This window comes from Ascidiella aspersa, chromosome 9 (assembly GCF_963924565.1).
Source record: "Ascidiella aspersa chromosome 9, kaAscAspe10.2, whole genome shotgun sequence".
NCBI lineage: Eukaryota > Metazoa > Chordata > Ascidiacea > Phlebobranchia > Ascidiidae > Ascidiella > Ascidiella aspersa.
Window position 1 is genome coordinate 4,116,335 of NC_139455.1, and position 16,168 is coordinate 4,132,502.

General features: G+C 41.1%; 1 protein-coding gene across 1 annotated transcript; it reads right to left on the reverse strand.

The window, feature by feature from the left end:
- Positions 1 to 952: 952 nt before the first annotated feature.
- LOC146131962 (uncharacterized) lies at positions 953 to 14,476 on the reverse strand. Its single transcript, XM_083397160.1, has 8 exons — positions 14,443 to 14,476; positions 13,804 to 13,935; positions 12,883 to 13,282; positions 11,806 to 11,922; positions 4,653 to 5,645; positions 3,859 to 3,961; positions 3,045 to 3,234; positions 953 to 2,358 (listed from the first exon to the last, which is right to left on the reverse strand). Exons 1-8 carry the CDS (start codon positions 14,474 to 14,476, stop codon positions 953 to 955), a joined length of 3,375 nt encoding a protein of 1,124 aa, XP_083253286.1.
- Between the last annotated feature and the right edge of the window lie 1,692 nt (positions 14,477 to 16,168).

Consider the following 16,168-nt stretch of genomic DNA (forward strand, 5'->3'; position numbering starts at 1 on the left):
TTTGTATGACAATGGTAGTTGTGGTTCACAAAGGGTAGGGAGAAAAGGTGAAGGGTAACGTTGGTACGGTGCGGCCGAGATTCGAACTCGGTTCGCGAACAATAAGTCAACTGCATAAATACAGCTCAAATGTGGTCCCGGTCCCACAGCACACAATGTTATAAAAGCGTGAGAACAGGAAATGACTACTTTGTGGCGCTGAGGGCGACGTTTAAAAATGCACTATGTGAAACAACGCAAAATCGGGACACGATATAAAAATTCTTCTGTCATCTTTGAGATTGTTACATCGCAAATCTCACAACACGAGCGCGATATAACGCGGAGCGGTGATTCAAGCCGCTAATCAGTAAGACGTATAAAATAGAATAAATGCGAAACGTTGAAAACGCACAATTCGGCGTTAGGTCACGCGTCAGTGAACAACGGTCACGTGTATAGTGACGTCAAAGTAGGCTAAATGCTACAGCCGCCACTTTACAGGATAATTTCCTTTTCGCAATTTTCTAGTGAACAAATTCGTTTTTGTCATATCGTTTATTAAACATAAACTTACACTAATTTATATAACATGTTATTTAGCAATAGCCACATTACCCATCGCATGTTTTACAATTTATAATTTTCACTTAAAAAATCTAAAAATAAATAATGTAAACTTTATAGTTTTTGATCGCAGGTCGGAGGAATCTGATTTTAGGGTCGCAAAAATACATATACCGGTAACGTAATGGAATTACGCCATTTTAACAATAAAAGAAAGCTGTATTCAAGCAATATAAAATTGTGTTGTCGCCTGGCGGTTTGTTAAAATCGTAAATATCCAAGGTAAAACAAATGCTATACAGTAGACTAAGAAATCAGTACATTATATAAAAATCGTACATAGGCCTATTTACAACTTTACATAAAAATCTAGTCTAAAAAAACAGAAAGAGTAACAACTCTCCCATCAGTTGGTAACATTTGGCTGAGAACCAGACGTTCTTTGCGAATTTTTCGATAAACCCTTTCGGACTTTTTTCCAAGCTATTGGTAGCAGGTCGGAATAGATGATCGGATTTAGAGAGCTGTTGATGGGAAGAAGCACAATGGCCGAAAAGGCGTAGGCCTCGCCTTTTATATCGACGTTTGCCATGCTGAGAAAAGTCATGATACAGATGGGCATCCAGCATACGAAATCGGTGGCCACAAGGATCATAATCTTAGTTTTAACGCGGGTGCTCTGAGTCGTATTGTTGTGTGAGGATTGGGGCCGTTTTGAAATCGATTTTCTGTAAATTAGCGCGTACGCGAGCGCCACAAACAAAAGGGAAACAAAGTCGATGGCTATTATAACCAAAGTAAGAGCACTAAGGCGCGAATCAAGTCCGTCTAAAGCGATGTTGTACAAACGCGGCATACACACACTGCTGGAACTGTAGAAGCCGAAATAGCCGCGTAGGGTGGGCGCGACTTCTGGAAAGTTCGTTGAGAGGATGTCGTAGGCGTCGTGCCAATTAGCGTTCAGTGTAATGGTGCGATTGGGCGCCAGGCCCACGATTCGACGCGAAAACCGCCAGAAGCTTTTCCAGTCAACAACGTCGCCTTCAAAGTAGGCGCTCTTTTCGATCAAACCACCGCTGACCATGTGGTTGGCCAGCGGGCGCGCAAAAGGCAGGAGGGCAACGAAAACAGCAGTCGCCCAAATGAGCGCTATCCAGGCCATAGAGGACCGAACCCGGGTAGAGCAGCTAGCTACCGGGCTGTTTACACTGTACAGTCGGTAGGCTGTCAAGCAGACCAGCGTAAAAACGGAGGCCTGGCTTGAAACGACTGTTAGAACCCCGACAAGGTTGCAACCAGCACTTACACGCCAGTTCTTATCCTGGACGCAGTACCGCCCGGAAAACTGCACAGATTTGATGGCAATGGCAAGCAGCGCTATGCCCATGAGAAAATCCGACAGGGCCAGGCTCAAAATTAGCAGCTTGTTGATGACGGCCACAGCCGAGAGCTTTTTCCCGCGTTTTTTCGTCCTAAGCAATCCGGCCCCAATTTTGATTGCGACCCAAGCGTTGCCGAAAAGCGCAAGCATCGCCGTGAGCCACACCAGGCCGCGAAGACCAGGACGCTTTATCATTTCTTCCCGGGACGAGAGGGCCCGTTTCCCGTTATAATTCGGCGGGCACTCATCCGAAAAATCGGAGCAGTCGGTTTTGCCGTCCAGCACCCGTTCCTTGGCTACATAAAGGGGACTGCCGCTCTGACAGTAGAAGTGCGTGTCTTTGCCACAGCCCATCTCGTCACGTTCGTCAAGGCAGTCCGACTTCTTATCGCATTTCTTGTCAAGTGAAATGCTAACGGCGTTCTTGAGACCTATACGAGACAGTTTAAGGATTAAACTGTTCGTTCTGAGAAACAAAAGCAGTTAGCCTGCCCAGGGCCGTGGAGTCGGTTAAAAAAACTAGAATCCGCATTTCACCTAAAAAAATAAAGTCAAGTCCCGACTCTATAGCCAAACAAGTCGACTTCGCCGAGCCGCGAACCTGGTTCAGACTAGGCATTAAAGCCATGTTTTGCCTTTTAACCTAGAGTTTTCTAAATTTAAAGACAAATTTCAGCACGATAGCCAGTTTCGATATATTACCCCTCAGAATAGACCTAATTCGAACCACACCAGAACAAATTGATCTCCAAAAATGGATAAGTGAGCCAATCAGTTGTTAACTATATCGAATGCCACCATTTTCAACCTACTGTATATATAGTTTAATTTTATTCTAATTTGAAAAAAATCCTAAAAAATTAAAGAGTTGTCCAAGGGGCGTACACATTGTTAGCATTCTAAGTGTTTTTTAATATATATTTGTTTAAAAAAAATGATAATGCCATTTACATTTACTTGGCGAAATGCATATTTTATGCCGTAAATTTTACCACCTTGCTGGCTGATTTTCGTTCGAAGCGGTGCGCTTCTCAAGCTATAGTTTATTTCTAATCTAATTTGAAAAAAAATCCTAAAAAATTCCAGTTGTTAAAGCCTTATTTCTGTATATGCACACCTGTGTACCACTGGACCTTCCCGGCGTCGCACTCCAGGCGTCTAGTGCAGTTTGTCTCATCCTCCCCTTCGTCGCATTCCTGTATCCCGTTGCATATCGAGCCACCGAACACGAATCCAGTAGCTCCGCTGCACCTCCGAACCTCGCCCGTGTAAGCTTGCGAGAGGCCGTAGCTCTTCGGCACCACTTCCTGCGATTTCATTTCGAATACGATTTTATTACTTTAAGACTTCTAAATTTTATGGGTGCCCATGAAGCTGTCTTCGGGGACCACGAGCAGGCGCGGGGCTAGGATTTTTTTTTGGGGGGGCTTAAAAATTGTCATATGTGTCGTCACAAAGTTACGTCAAAACGTGACGTCTTAAAGTTATACCCAACTGTGACGTCTTATAGACGTAATCCAAAGAAAACTACAGAGTTCGTTTATTAAGTTGAAGTTTGTGTTTGGAGATGTGTTACTTACAATACAAAAGCTATACTTAGTACAAATGTCATCGATTCTCGTAAAGCAAACAACACCTTTATCGTTTAGGTTTCCAAAACCTCCATTTTCGATGGTACGGTAAAACGCACGACTCCCTTTCAGCAACTCGATGATTTCTTTTTTATAACTAAGATTTTGTCAAAACATTTTTTGAGATTCTAAAAATGTTTGTATTTATGTTAGGTAAACTAAGCAAGTAATACAGTTTGGTGGGCATGATAGCAAAACTGTAAAATTGCCTTTATAACAGTCTACGGCTAGGCCATAAATGCAAAAAAATTCTGCTGTCTCTTAAAAGAGGATGCGGTCATTATACAGTTTTCGCTTTACCTTGATCAAAGGAATGGTGTCGCATACTTGGGGCTTGTTGGTGCAATTTGCGAGGTCACTACACTCGTCCTCGAAGTAAACACACTCCGTAACGCCATCGCATCTGCCAAAGAGAACGAAAAATTTTTACTTGTTAGCAAAACCCGCAGATTGCAATCCTGGCCTCATCCTGATCAGATGGTGTGTGATAATATCGGAACGGAGCCGATACACGATGCGCCTATATATTGTGTTAAAATTTGTACTCGTCTGATAGGTACGTATTAACTATAAAACAGTAATTGCAATAAAAAAACAGAAGTTAAGCAATTTCAAAAAAGTTAAAATAAAATAAAATAGTCGTTGGGGATCTATGACGCAATTGGCATCTTAATAAAGGGATCGTACGTTTTGCTTTACATATGGGGTATCGGTATGATAGGAGTAAAACGTGTTTTTTATTTGCCTTGATTTTAAGTTGACTATATAAGGACAGCAAATAATATCGAACTCGTAGAACTAAACACAGCAAAGGTCGACCATTGGTCATTTCATGTAGTTCTAAATTCATTCTATTGCAACCGTTTTTTTAACTCGGGAAAAGCGAGATTGTATCGGCTCAACGAGTTAACAAAAATAACCAAATATTAAGTACATTTAAGAAGAAATTAGCGTCCTGGCTAAGGAAAATTGCACAATAAATGAGTAACTCTTTTAAAATTTACGACTTGAGTTGGAAAAAAAGAACTTGACTTGAACTTTAATTATTTTGCGGTTGATTCGACTAACAATTTTAACATCATTGCTCAACTTACGGAACTGCGAATTCCGGCATGCTCAGATTGCGAAAGTTCTCCAAGTCGAGCAGCTTGACCAAGGTCAGGACCTCGGTGGGCAAGGGGCGGCACCGGAAGCTCTTGGCGCCCTTGGGTTCCGGAACAGGCGCCGGGTGCTGACAATACATCTCGTCGAGGCGCGACGCGGGGCAGTCGCTCCGGCCGTCGCAAACCTTTTCAGCGGGAATACAAGGCCCCGTTTTCCCGCAGAGAAAATGGCCGCGCCGGCATCGGTCGCAAGCAACCCCGCCGTCGCCGTAACACACAGCGGCGCATAGACGCGAAACACCGCCGCTGTTAAGCCCTGATTGACAGAGGCACTCGTCCGACAAGTCAGCGCAGTCGAACACGCCGTCGCAGCGCTGTCGTGGGGAAATGATCGCTCCTTTCCCGCCGAAATCGAGGCAGCGAGCGCACGCGAAGCCGCCATCTTTGAAATCGAAACATAGGTCAGAGCGGTCATCGCAGAGCGGGTATTGGTCAGTTAAGGTCCACTGTGGGATCACGCACTGGCGCGGCGCCGCTCCAAGGTTAAAGAGCTTCCGCGGACATTTGAATCCCACTTGGTCCTGTATGTCCTCGCCGTTACCAGGGCAGTCGGTGTAGGCGTCGCAGGCGTAGGTGCCGTGTATACAGATTTGCGGGTTACGCGGACAGCGCTGCATTGCCGGCGCCGCGCACCGCTCAATTTCATCACTGCAGTCGCCGCAGTGGTCCACGCCGTCGCAGAGGAGAGACTGTGGTAAGCAGCGGCGCCCGTTTCCGCAGAGGTGCTCGCCACTTAAGCACTCCAGCACTTTTGTAGCTTCGTCGCTTCCGTCGGTGCAGTCCAGCACCCCGTTACCGCGCCAGGACCGCGGCACACAGCGCCCGCTCTTGCAGCGGAATTCGGCTTCTTGGTTGCAGTGTTCCAGCGCTTTGATCTCGTCCGAAGCGTCCCGGCAGTCCGGGTACCCGTCCATGACTCTGTACCTGACAAAATAACGCCTCGATTTCAAAAACTCACTGAGAGCAAGCGAGCACAACTATCTCATTAGTGATTAAATAAACATATTATTTTCGGAAAAAGTAACTGCTATTGTAGTGCAGTTTGTTTGTAACTCAATCTTGTGCTTGCATGGGTCGCAAGATTATACCAAATTTTTTTTTTCTCAAAATGGGTCGCCTTAAAAACGTGTTGGGAACCATTGGGTTAGAATACTTAAATCCAAACTTTTTACGTTATTTTCTTATATGTTGTTCGCCAACAAAAAGTTAGGTAAATAGGATTGGCGTCAAATCTTCGCTGTTATACTTATGCATTACATTTGGGTCGCTGCAAAAAAGGCTGCAAAACACTGCTTTTAACTCTATAATTTGCGGCAATACTATAAAACAGTGTTTCCCATGTAGTCACTTCTTTTAAACCATATGGTGCCAAAAATCGCTCAGATTATGTATAGTTGGGCTCACATTATGTATATATTGTAAGCCAGTCATCTATAACTAATCCAGGACCAGAAATACCCGACTACACGAGCCGTCTGTTAGTGGCATGTGAAGTTAAAAGCGTATAAAGTTTCGTTCCCAATGTTATTTGACTAACTTTGCAATGCTTCAAAATTTAATTGTTAACCTATTCTGTGGCTTTTGTTTTCTCTCTATTTCGAATTGAATATTATATATACATTTATATATATATATCGTATTAATCGCTGTTCTATATTGCGTTTGTTTTTCAGATCGAAAAAAAAAACAAGAATTAAGGTGGCACTGTTAAGCGACGAATTGTAAACTTGAAACTGATGAAGCACGGCTGTGCAAAAGCTTGTCACGATTTTAATTTTAAATGGTCGTTAAACACTGCCGCCCGATTTCCAACTTTAGAACTACAAAAATACGGCTATCAACAAAGAAAAACAAGCAGTATCAGACATCCCTATACCTTGCAATGCATCTTTGATCCGCTTCGCAACGAAACTCGGTCTCATTCCTACATCGTAAGCTGGTGGCTTCATCAACTCCACCAGCGCAATCTTGATGCCCGTCGTTCACCCATTCCCTCGAAATACACTGCCCCAACAACGGCCTAGCACTCCTAAGGCCGGTGGTGGCGCAGCTGAATTCGTTGTCAAGGCAATCTGCAAGGAAGCCTTGCTCGTCGGAGCGGTCGTCCGGCACCAGCATGGTGGCGCAGTCATCCTGCCCGTTCATCACCATCCAACGCGGAATACACTTCAGGCTTTTGGTGCACGTAAATTCTGCGTTAATTTCAAATTTGTGTTTACTCTCTATAGTCCAGGTTTGGCTCACTAATCGGTAAGTGTAGAGTTGCTGCTGTGATTCTTTTGGATAATATAGAAATATATGGAGTGCGGGCTATGACAATTAAGTGGTTCTTAAATTGTTTTTAATTCCTGTTTTTCTTATAATTTTTTTGGTTCGCGTTCACCAAGGAAGGCATGCATTTTTGAGAGGTGACGTCATAACAACTAGACTTGCTGTTTTTCATTTTCACTTTTGAGCAAATATAAAAAAAATTGAGACTAAATTCTTTCAAGGAGAGGTCAAAGCGCATTTTTAAATAAATTATTTTCCCTTGAAAAACACATTAAATTTTCAATTATACACGAAGGTTTTAATTAGGCCTTATAGGACTTTCAAAAGTAGTCCCCAAGGGGTTGACGAACCTCAGTTTAAGAACTCCTGATTTTGAACGAAATGAATGGTATTAAAGTCATTCATGTTGTACTAAAAATCAGTTATTGTCATCATTTTTCTGTAAAAGGCAAAGTACTGGTAGGCTATATTTTGTAAACCAATTTATTAAAAACCATAGTTTGCTGAGTATTCACCCAATGTTCACCTGTGTTGGCGCGGCAAGGAAGGATTATCCCCTCGTATTCGATACAACTTTTGTTTCCGTTTAGCAAGTGCCTTGGAATACAACGACCGGTAACTCGACAACGAAACTCGTCGTCCGTGCAATTCAAGGGACCTGGAGGAAAATTGAATTGAGTTCTTACTTCACATAATGTACAGTTAAATTGGGTAAATCTTGGGTGCGATAATATAGGGATTGATATGATACAAAAGTAGCCTAATTTGTGCTTTAAAATAAAGGTCCTCGATTAGTGATTTATAGTTATTTTTTAATAGTATTTTAACACTGCTAATTTATTTAGCATAAGCAAACGCTAATCCTGTGTTAAGCGCAAACGCAGCTTTAGACTTATACCATAAAAAACATTCCTTTCCAAGTTTTAAACTTGACCATAGAAATAATGTCAAAATATGCGAACTAGGCTATCTGGCATCCCTAGTTTCATCCCATCTTTTTTTAACTAACCACATGTTTAAGTGAAACGTCTGCGAATCGCTACGAAGTCAAATCTAGGCAATTAGTGTTAGGCATTTTGACCGGTTCAAGATTACAGCTTATAATAAAGCAGAACAATTTCGACAAGCTATTCATGCATAGCAATACTCTCAAGCAGTATCTTACTTATTTGTTCGTCAGCCTTGTTTGAACAATCCATGTAAAGATTACGGACCCGCCATCTTTCAATGCACTTGCCGCTACCTGGACATCTGAAGAAGCCGTCGACAGCCCTACAAGCCGCCAGCAAATCCTTCGCGTTTCTCGCCGAGGCTGCTATTCGTAGTCAAAGTTTTAACTTGATCATATATAGCCACTGATTGTGATAGGTTTGTTTAGGCTTTAATATTAGTAGTTCACACTTGAATTTAAATAACAAAAATAAGATAAATATTTAATACTTAAGTGCGTCAGCGTACTTTCAAAGACGTATACAACAAGTTCGCAACTTACATGGTTGAAAAACGACCACAACCAATTTGAGCAGTGTTAAGACGGTTGTAAATCTCACAAACATCGCAGCTGCTTTGAATCCGCAGAATGAAAGTCGCCAGAAAAAAACAAACAATTTGTTTTTAGCTGAGTTGCTTTCCAAACAACGTTTCTTTACTCTCTCGTATTTGTACTGATGTCCCCTGACTTCTTAATTGTCATATGTTCATTTATTACAAGATCTAAGCCTACTAATTATGTTTTTCTTTCACTGACTATAAATGTCAAAAAATGTCAATTGGGCCAAAATGTAACTTAAGCGATTCAAAATACTGCACGGGTTTTCGTGTTTTGATGCATTTTCGGGTCAAGGCGGCATGCGATGACCCATTGAACACAATGCAAAACTTTGATGGCACGTGGCATCTGACCAAATAACTGAGTCACTATATGTAGAGTTATTTCCCTGTTTTTTTATTTTGTTTCGACAAGGATGTTTTTAGTTACATATGAAGCTAAAATATACGTAACAATTAATGATCCAGTGATAGAAATATACTGGACGAGGTCGTGCCCCAAACCTATGATTTCCTCTTTATAGTTGCATATTTGTGCAAAAGTCTAGATTTTTTTAATGTTGTATGCTTTATGATATTTATGACGTAGCGGTAACTTTGTGATGTCATCCCTGAAGATTTTATGAGTTCCCGAAATGATTTTTTTCATCGTTCCGGTTAGAAACTTATTCTACTTTCACCCCTGATTTAGGGGGTCAATCAATAAAGCAATGCTTCCTAAACCATGGAGGTATTTTTATCATCGCCTCCAACAGCAAAGGTATTTCAAGCGTGGGGCCAGGCGGCTCCATGTTTTTAAGATAAACGAGAAGCCCATTTCCTTAACTGTAAAATATACTTTTTGTACTTAAAACTAGCTTCGAAACTTGTGTTTCATTTTTTGAGTTTTATTAATTAAAAGACTTGTTTTTAAAGGATGACGTGGTATTCTGCGTTACGAAAGGTATAGGAGGGCAAAACGGTTTGCATTCGTAGCTCGCAAGTCGCCACAAGTATCGTATTTTGCTTCATCATATTAGTCTATAGAGTTAAAAAAGCAAAACAATCCAATGCCAAGTGTCGGTTTAGTTTGCTAAGCAGTGGAGTTTTAGCCGCTCCCCAAAAAACAGTAACTCGTCAGTGCACGCCAAGCCTTCATTAAGCAAAGCAGTCATTCTGGTGGTGTTGGCGTAGTTTCGACTAAGACGCGGGCAAGTTTTAATTTAGGATCAGGGGAATTCTGTCAAACAGTTGGCTCTATTTTGGCTTTGGTTGTACACTTCATGGGCTATAATGACCTAAAGCGGGACTAAATTTAAACGAGTTCAAATTTCTAGAAGCGCTACACTTAGGCTATTGGACAAGGGAATTCAGACATTTTTACAAGGGGCGAGGGAATTCTGACCTTTTTTTATTTTTTTTTAAAAGATATGGAAAACTTTAGACATTACGTCACAAATTTACTTGTTAAACCAATAAAGAATTGAAACGGCTTAGGTTTTTTGGTTGATCTCTAAACATAGCCTACAGGTTACGCAATGTTATTTAAAAACAGTAACTAATTGCTGCAGGCCGTAAAACACGTCATGGTGTGTTTTTAGAAAATTTGCTAATTTCTACAATTTTGCTGTGGACAAGCTGCTAGTTTTTTGAAATAGATTTCGGGTATTTAGACCATTAGATTGGCAATTTTTCGACGAGCAGTGTAAATCAATGGCGTTTATTAAATTCTACAATATCAGGCTGAGCTGGTAAACGTAAAAATCACGAAATAGAGAGGAGTGGAGAAAAGAAAGATGAGCGCGCGAATTAAACCGAATATCAAAATAAAGGAATCAAACAAACATCAACATCAACAACAACAAGAATAATAATAACGCCAACAATATGGTAAACAGTAATAATAATAATAATATAGAAAGACAGGCGCTTTTAAAGTGCAACTGGATGAGAGATGGAACTAGGCACGAAAGATAATTTGCCTTGGTGCTGATTTTTTTGCGGCAGCAAGCTTTTTCTTTCTCTCGGTGTTTGTTCCGCTTTGGGAAGAGAGCAGCAACTTTTTGTTCGCTAACGGCGACCACTGGTTGGGCGGCGAAATACCTTTTCCAGAAATTGTAAATATCTTATAAAGCCTACTTTAATTTTAGATGAATATTTATTTTTTTAATATATTTATTTTTCCTTTAATTTAAAATAGGACTAAAAAGATTAATACAAAATTTTATATCCATAACGCCATCTCCATTTTTATCCGGATATTACCATAATACCCAAAATTATCTAAAACAGAGGTTCTTAACCTTTTTCCTTGCTGCACCCCTTTCAAATCACCAACCAATTTTCGCACCCCCTTCTAGAATTGCTTAAATAACAAAACCTACGTAATTTTATTCAATTGATAACACAGTACAAGTAATTGATAACACAGTAACACAATACCAACATTCTGTGTCTAAATCAGCATCCCCGCACCCCCGTGGAACAGTTAGCAGCCCTGGTTAGGAAACCCTGATCTAAACAGTTGGAAAAATGGCGCTTTTGCAGTTGAAAGTTAGGTTTTTCTTACCTTTACATAGACAGCGGGGTTCTTGTTCAGAAGATACCGGCTTTTTTGCCTCCCTTTTTCTTCTGTTTCTTGGCTTGCTTATCAGCAGCCTTCCGTTCCTTCTCGAACCTTGCCCGAAGATCCTTAACGCGTCGCTTCATCAGATTTTTGTCGCTTTTCTCGCTGATTCCCATTTCCTGGTACGACCAAAAACATTTTTTTCAGTCGAACACGCCGTCGCAGCGCTGTCGTGGGGAAATGATCGCTCCTTTCCCGCCGAAATCGAGGCAGCGAGCGCACGCGAAGCCGCCATCTTTGAAATCGAAACATAGGTCAGAGCGGTCATCGCAGAGCGGGTATTGGTCAGTTAAGGTCCACTGTGGGATCACGCACTGGCGCGGCGCCGCTCCAAGGTTAAAGAGCTTCCGCGGACATTTGAATCCCACTTGGTCCTGTATGTCCTCGCCGTTACCAGGGCAGTCGGTGTAGGCGTCGCAGGCGTAGGTGCCGTGTATACAGATTTGCGGGTTACGCGGACAGCGCTGCATTGCCGGCGCCGCGCACCGCTCAATTTCATCACTGCAGTCGCCGCAGTGGTCCACGCCGTCGCAGAGGAGAGACTGTGGTAAGCAGCGGCGCCCGTTTCCGCAGAGGTGCTCGCCACTTAAGCACTCCAGCACTTTTGTAGCTTCGTCGCTTCCGTCGGTGCAGTCCAGCACCCCGTTACCGCGCCAGGACCGCGGCACACAGCGCCCGCTCTTGCAGCGGAATTCGGCTTCTTGGTTGCAGTGTTCCAGCGCTTTGATCTCGTCCGAAGCGTCCCGGCAGTCCGGGTACCCGTCCATGACTCTGTACCTGACAAAATAACGCCTCGATTTCAAAAACTCACTGAGAGCAAGCGAGCACAACTATCTCATTAGTGATTAAATAAACATATTATTTTCGGAAAAAGTAACTGCTATTGTAGTGCAGTTTGTTTGTAACTCAATCTTGTGCTTGCATGGGTCGCAAGATTATACCAAATTTTTTTTTTTTCTCAAAATGGGTCGCCTTAAAAACGTGTTGGGAACCATTGGGTTAGAATACTTAAATCCAAACTTTTTACGTTATTTTCTTATATGTTGTTCGCCAACAAAAAGTTAGGTAAATAGGATTGGCGTCAAATCTTCGCTGTTATACTTATGCATTACATTTGGGTCGCTGCAAAAAAGGCTGCAAAACACTGCTTTTAACTCTATAATTTGCGGCAATACTATAAAACAGTGTTTCCCATGTAGTCACTTCTTTTAAACCATATGGTGCCAAAAATCGCTCAGATTATGTATAGTTGGGCTCACATTATGTATATATTGTAAGCCAGTCATCTATAACTAATCCAGGACCAGAAATACCCGACTACACGAGCCGTCTGTTAGTGGCATGTGAAGTTAAAAGCGTATAAAGTTTCGTTCCCAATGTTATTTGACTAACTTTGCAATGCTTCAAAATTTAATTGTTAACCTATTCTGTGGCTTTTGTTTTCTCTCTATTTCGAATTGAATATTATATATACATTTATATATATATATCGTATTAATCGCTGTTCTATATTGCGTTTGTTTTTCAGATCGAAAAAAAAAACAAGAATTAAGGTGGCACTGTTAAGCGACGAATTGTAAACTTGAAACTGATGAAGCACGGCTGTGCAAAAGCTTGTCACGATTTTAATTTTAAATGGTCGTTAAACACTGCCGCCCGATTTCCAACTTTAGAACTACAAAAATACGGCTATCAACAAAGAAAAACAAGCAGTCATCCTATCGGACATCCCTATACCTTGCAATGCATCTTTGATCCGCTTCGCAACGAAACTCGGTCTCATTCCTACATCGTAAGCTGGTGGCTTCATCAACTCCACCAGCGCAATCTTGATGCCCGTCGTTCACCCATTCCCTCGAAATACACTGCCCCAACAACGGCCTAGCACTCCTAAGGCCGGTGGTGGCGCAGCTGAATTCGTTGTCAAGGCAATCTGCAAGGAAGCCTTGCTCGTCGGAGCGGTCGTCCGGCACCAGCATGGTGGCGCAGTCATCCTGCCCGTTCATCACCATCCAACGCGGAATACACTTCAGGCTTTTGGTGCACGTAAATTCTGCGTTAATTTCAAATTTGTGTTTACTCTCTATAGTCCAGGTTTGGCTCACTAATCGGTAAGTGTAGAGTTGCTGCTGTGATTCTTTTGGATAATATAGAAATATATGGAGTGCGGGCTATGACAATTAAGTGGTTCTTAAATTGTTTTTAATTCCTGTTTTTCTTATAATTTTTTTGGTTCGCGTTCACCAAGGAAGGCATGCATTTTTGAGAGGTGACGTCATAACAACTAGACTTGCTGTTTTTCATTTTCACTTTTGAGCAAATATAAAAAAAATTGAGACTAAATTCTTTCAAGGAGAGGTCAAAGCGCATTTTTAAATAAATTATTTTCCCTTGAAAAACACATTAAATTTTCAATTATACACGAAGGTTTTAATTAGGCCTTATAGGACTTTCAAAAGTAGTCCCCAAGGGGTTGACGAACCTCAGTTTAAGAACTCCTGATTTTGAACGAAATGAATGGTATTAAAGTCATTCATGTTGTACTAAAAATCAGTTATTGTCATCATTTTTCTGTAAAAGGCAAAGTACTGGTAGGCTATATTTTGTAAACCAATTTATTAAAAACCATAGTTTGCTGAGTATTCACCCAATGTTCACCTGTGTTGGCGCGGCAAGGAAGGATTATCCCCTCGTATTCGATACAACTTTTGTTTCCGTTTAGCAAGTGCCTTGGAATACAACGACCGGTAACTCGACAACGAAACTCGTCGTCCGTGCAATTCAAGGGACCTGGAGGAAAATTGAATTGAGTTCTTACTTCACATAATGTACAGTTAAATTGGGTAAATCTTGGGTGCGATAACATAGGGATTGATATGATACAAAAGTAGCCTAATTTGTGCTTTAAAATAAAGGTCCTCGATTAGTGATTTATAGTTATTTTTTAATAGTATTTTAGCACTGCTAATTTATTTAGCATAAGCAAACGCTAATCCTGTGTTAAGCGCAAACGCAGCTTTAGACTTATACCATAAAAAACATTCCTTTCCAAGTTTTAAACTTGACCATAGAAATAATGTCAAAATATGCGAACTAGGCTATCTGGCATCCCTAGTTTCATCCCATCTTTTTTTAACTAACCACATGTTTAAGTGAAACGTCTGCGAATCGCTACGAAGTCAAATCTAGGCAATTAGTGTTAGGCATTTTGACCGGTTCAAGATTACAGCTTATAATAAAGCAGAACAATTTCGACAAGCTATTCATGCATAGCAATACTCTCAAGCAGTATCTTACTTATTTGTTCGTCAGCCTTGTTTGAACAATCCATTTAAAGATTACGGACCCGCCATCTTTCAATGCACTTGCCGCTACCTGGACATCTGAAGAAGCCGTCGACAGCCCTACAAGCCGCCAGCAAATCCTTCGCGTTTCTCGCCGAGGCTGCTATTCGTAGTCAAAGTTTTAACTTGATCATATATAGCCACTGATTGTGATAGGTTTGTTTAGGCTTTAATATTAGTAGTTCACACTTGAATTTAAATAACAAAAATAAGATAAATATTTAATACTCAAGTGCGTCAGCGTACTTTCAAAGACGTATACAACAAGTTCGCAACTTACATGGTTGAAAAACGACCACAACCAATTTGAGCAGTGTTAAGACGGTTGTAAATCTCACAAACATCGCAGCTGCTTTGAATCCGCAGAATGAAGTCGCCAGAAAAAAACAAACAATTTGTTTTTAGCTGAGTTGCTTTCCAAACAACGTTTCTTTACTCTCTCGTATTTGTACTGATTTCCCCTGACTTCTTAATTGTCATATGTTCATTTATCATAAGACCTAAGCCTACTAATTATGTTTTTCTTTCACTGACTATAAATGTCTAAAAATGTCAATTGGGCCAAAATGTAACTTAAGCGATTCAAAATACTGCACGGGTTTTCGTGTTTTGATGCATTTTCGGGTCAAGGCGGCATGCGATGACCCATTGAACACAATGCAAAACTTCAATGGCACATGGCATCTGACCAAATAACTGAGTCACTATATGTAGAGTTATTTCCCTGTTTTTTTAGTTTGTTTCGACAAGGATGGTTTTAGTTACATATAAAGCTAAAATACTCGTAACAATTAATCATCCAGTGATAAAAATATACTGGACGAGGTCGTGCCCCAAACCTATGATATCCTCTTTATAGTTGCATATTTGTGCAAAAGTCTAGATTTTTTAATGTTGTATGCTTAATGATATTTATGACGTAGCGGTAACTTTGTGATGTCATCCCTGAAGATTCTAAGAGTTCCCGAAATGATTTTTTTCATCGTTTCGGTTAGAAACTTATTCTACTTTCACCCCTGATTTAGGGGGTCAATGAATAAAGCAATGCTTCCTAAACCATGGAGGTATTTTTATCATCGCCTCCAACAGCAAAGGTATTTCAAGCGTGGGGCCAGGCGACTCCATGTTTTTAAGATAAACGAGAAGCCCATTTTCCTATTTTGTTTCAATCTTGTAATTGTGCTAACTGTAAAATATACTTTTTGTACTCAAAACTAGCTTCGAAACTTGTGTTTTATTTTTTGAGTTTTATTAATTAAAGGACTTGTTTTTAAAGGATGACGTGGTATTCTGCCTTACGAAAGGTATAGGAAGGCAAAACGGTTGTATTTGTAGCTCGCAAGTCGCCACAAGTATCGTATTTTGCTTCATCATATTAGTCTATAGAGTTAAAAAAGCAAAACAATCCAATGCCAAGTGTCGGTTTAGTTTGCTAAGCAGTGGAGTTTTAGCCGCTCCCCAAAAAACAGTAACTCGTCAGTGCACAACAAGCCTTCATTAAGCAAAGCAGTCATTCTGGTGGTGTTGGCGTAGTTTCGACTAAGACGCGGGCAAGTTTTAATTTAGGATCAGGGGAATTCTGTCCAACAGTTGGCTCTATTTTGGCTTTGGTTGTACACTTCATGGGCTATAATGACCTAAAGCGTAGAAGCGCTACACTTAGGCTATTGGACAAGGGA

Excerpts from the sequence above, each read along its gene's own strand:
- LOC146131962 (XM_083397160.1), bottom strand. The coding sequence starts at position 14,476 with ATGGATTGTTCAAACAAGGCTGACGAACAAATAA. Across the intron at positions 13,283-13,803 it reads TCCTTGCCGCGCCAACACAG|AATCACAGCAGCAACTCTAC; the intron begins GTGAACATTGGG and ends ATTATCCAAAAG. Across the intron at positions 3,235-3,858 it reads ACACCATTCCTTTGATCAAG|GAAGTGGTGCCGAAGAGCTA; the intron begins GTAAAGCGAAAA and ends ATGAAATCGCAG.